This window comes from Nicotiana attenuata, unplaced genomic scaffold (assembly GCF_001879085.1).
Source record: "Nicotiana attenuata strain UT unplaced genomic scaffold, NIATTr2, whole genome shotgun sequence".
Lineage (NCBI taxonomy): Eukaryota > Viridiplantae > Streptophyta > Magnoliopsida > Solanales > Solanaceae > Nicotiana > Nicotiana attenuata.
The window spans coordinates 6,012-6,908 of record NW_017677809.1 but is presented as its reverse complement, the minus strand read 5'-3'; the positions used below and the strand labels follow the sequence as shown (position 1 = coordinate 6,908).

Sequence of the window (897 nt, the reverse complement as noted above, 5' to 3'; positions counted from 1 at the left end):
TCTCTCATCTATTTTACCCTTTTAATTCGCATTTTCGCTAGACGGACTTGTGGTAGGTGAATATTCTGTATTAGAGGCTCATGTTTGTGACACCAGATTCTGTGGGCTGATTAGTATTTTTAGTATTAAATTCTGGGGTTCTCGAATGTTAGAGATTATATCAGAAATTCCGCATTAAATTGGTACTTTAGTAGTGAATATTTATTTATCTATTGAGATTAATTGGCTAAGTGTAAATGGTCGGGCTTGCCTAGCATTGTGTTGGGCGCCATCACGACCGGGGTTTGGGTCGTGACAATGCATGAGCATGTCATTGAAATGACAAATATAGCAGCAAGACTTAAGACTTTGTGAATGGAAGTGGATGAGAATTTCCTTGTTCAATTCATTATTAACTCATTACCATCTGAGTATGGCCCTTTCCAAATGAACTACAACACCATGAAAGACAAATGGAACGTGCATGAACTGCACGGTATGCTGGTTCAAGAGGAAACAAGGCTGAAGAATCAAGGAACCCACTCCATTAATCTTGTAGGCCATCAAGGAGCTGGAAAGAAAGAAAAGAAACATGGAAAAGTTAAGCAGAGGCAACATAATGTCAATGAGTCCTCTTCTCAAGTACGTAAGAAGGAACACAAGAATGATAAGTGTCGTTTCTGTGGAAAACCTGGACACTTTCAGAAAGATTGCCTGAAACGTAAGGCATGGTTCGAGAAGAAAGGTAAGCCTTGTGCTTTTACGTGCCTCGAATCAAATTTAACTGAAGTTCCTTATAATACTTGGTGGATTGACTCTGGTTCTACTGTTCATGTTTCTCATACGGTGCAGGGATTCCTTACAACCCAGACCATAAATCGGATTGAAAGATTTGTGTACATGGGGAATAGAGTGAAG

General features: G+C 39.6%; 1 protein-coding gene across 1 annotated transcript; it reads left to right on the top strand.

Moving 5' to 3' along the window:
* Positions 1-354: 354 nt before the first annotated feature.
* Positions 355-866, top strand: LOC109221494. Its single transcript, XM_019385972.1, has 2 exons — positions 355-724; positions 832-866. The coding sequence occupies exons 1-2, from the start codon at positions 355-357 to the stop codon at positions 864-866; spliced, it is 405 nt and encodes a 134-aa protein (XP_019241517.1).
* The last annotated feature ends 31 nt before the right edge of the window (positions 867-897 follow it).

Coding starts and splice junctions, on each gene's coding strand:
- LOC109221494 (XM_019385972.1), top strand. CDS start 355: ATGGAAGTGGATGAGAATTTCCTTGTTCAATTCATTATTAACTCATTA. Junction 725..831: donor GGCATGGTTCGAGAAGAAAG/GTAAGCCTTGTG, acceptor CATACGGTGCAG/GGATTCCTTACAACCCAGAC.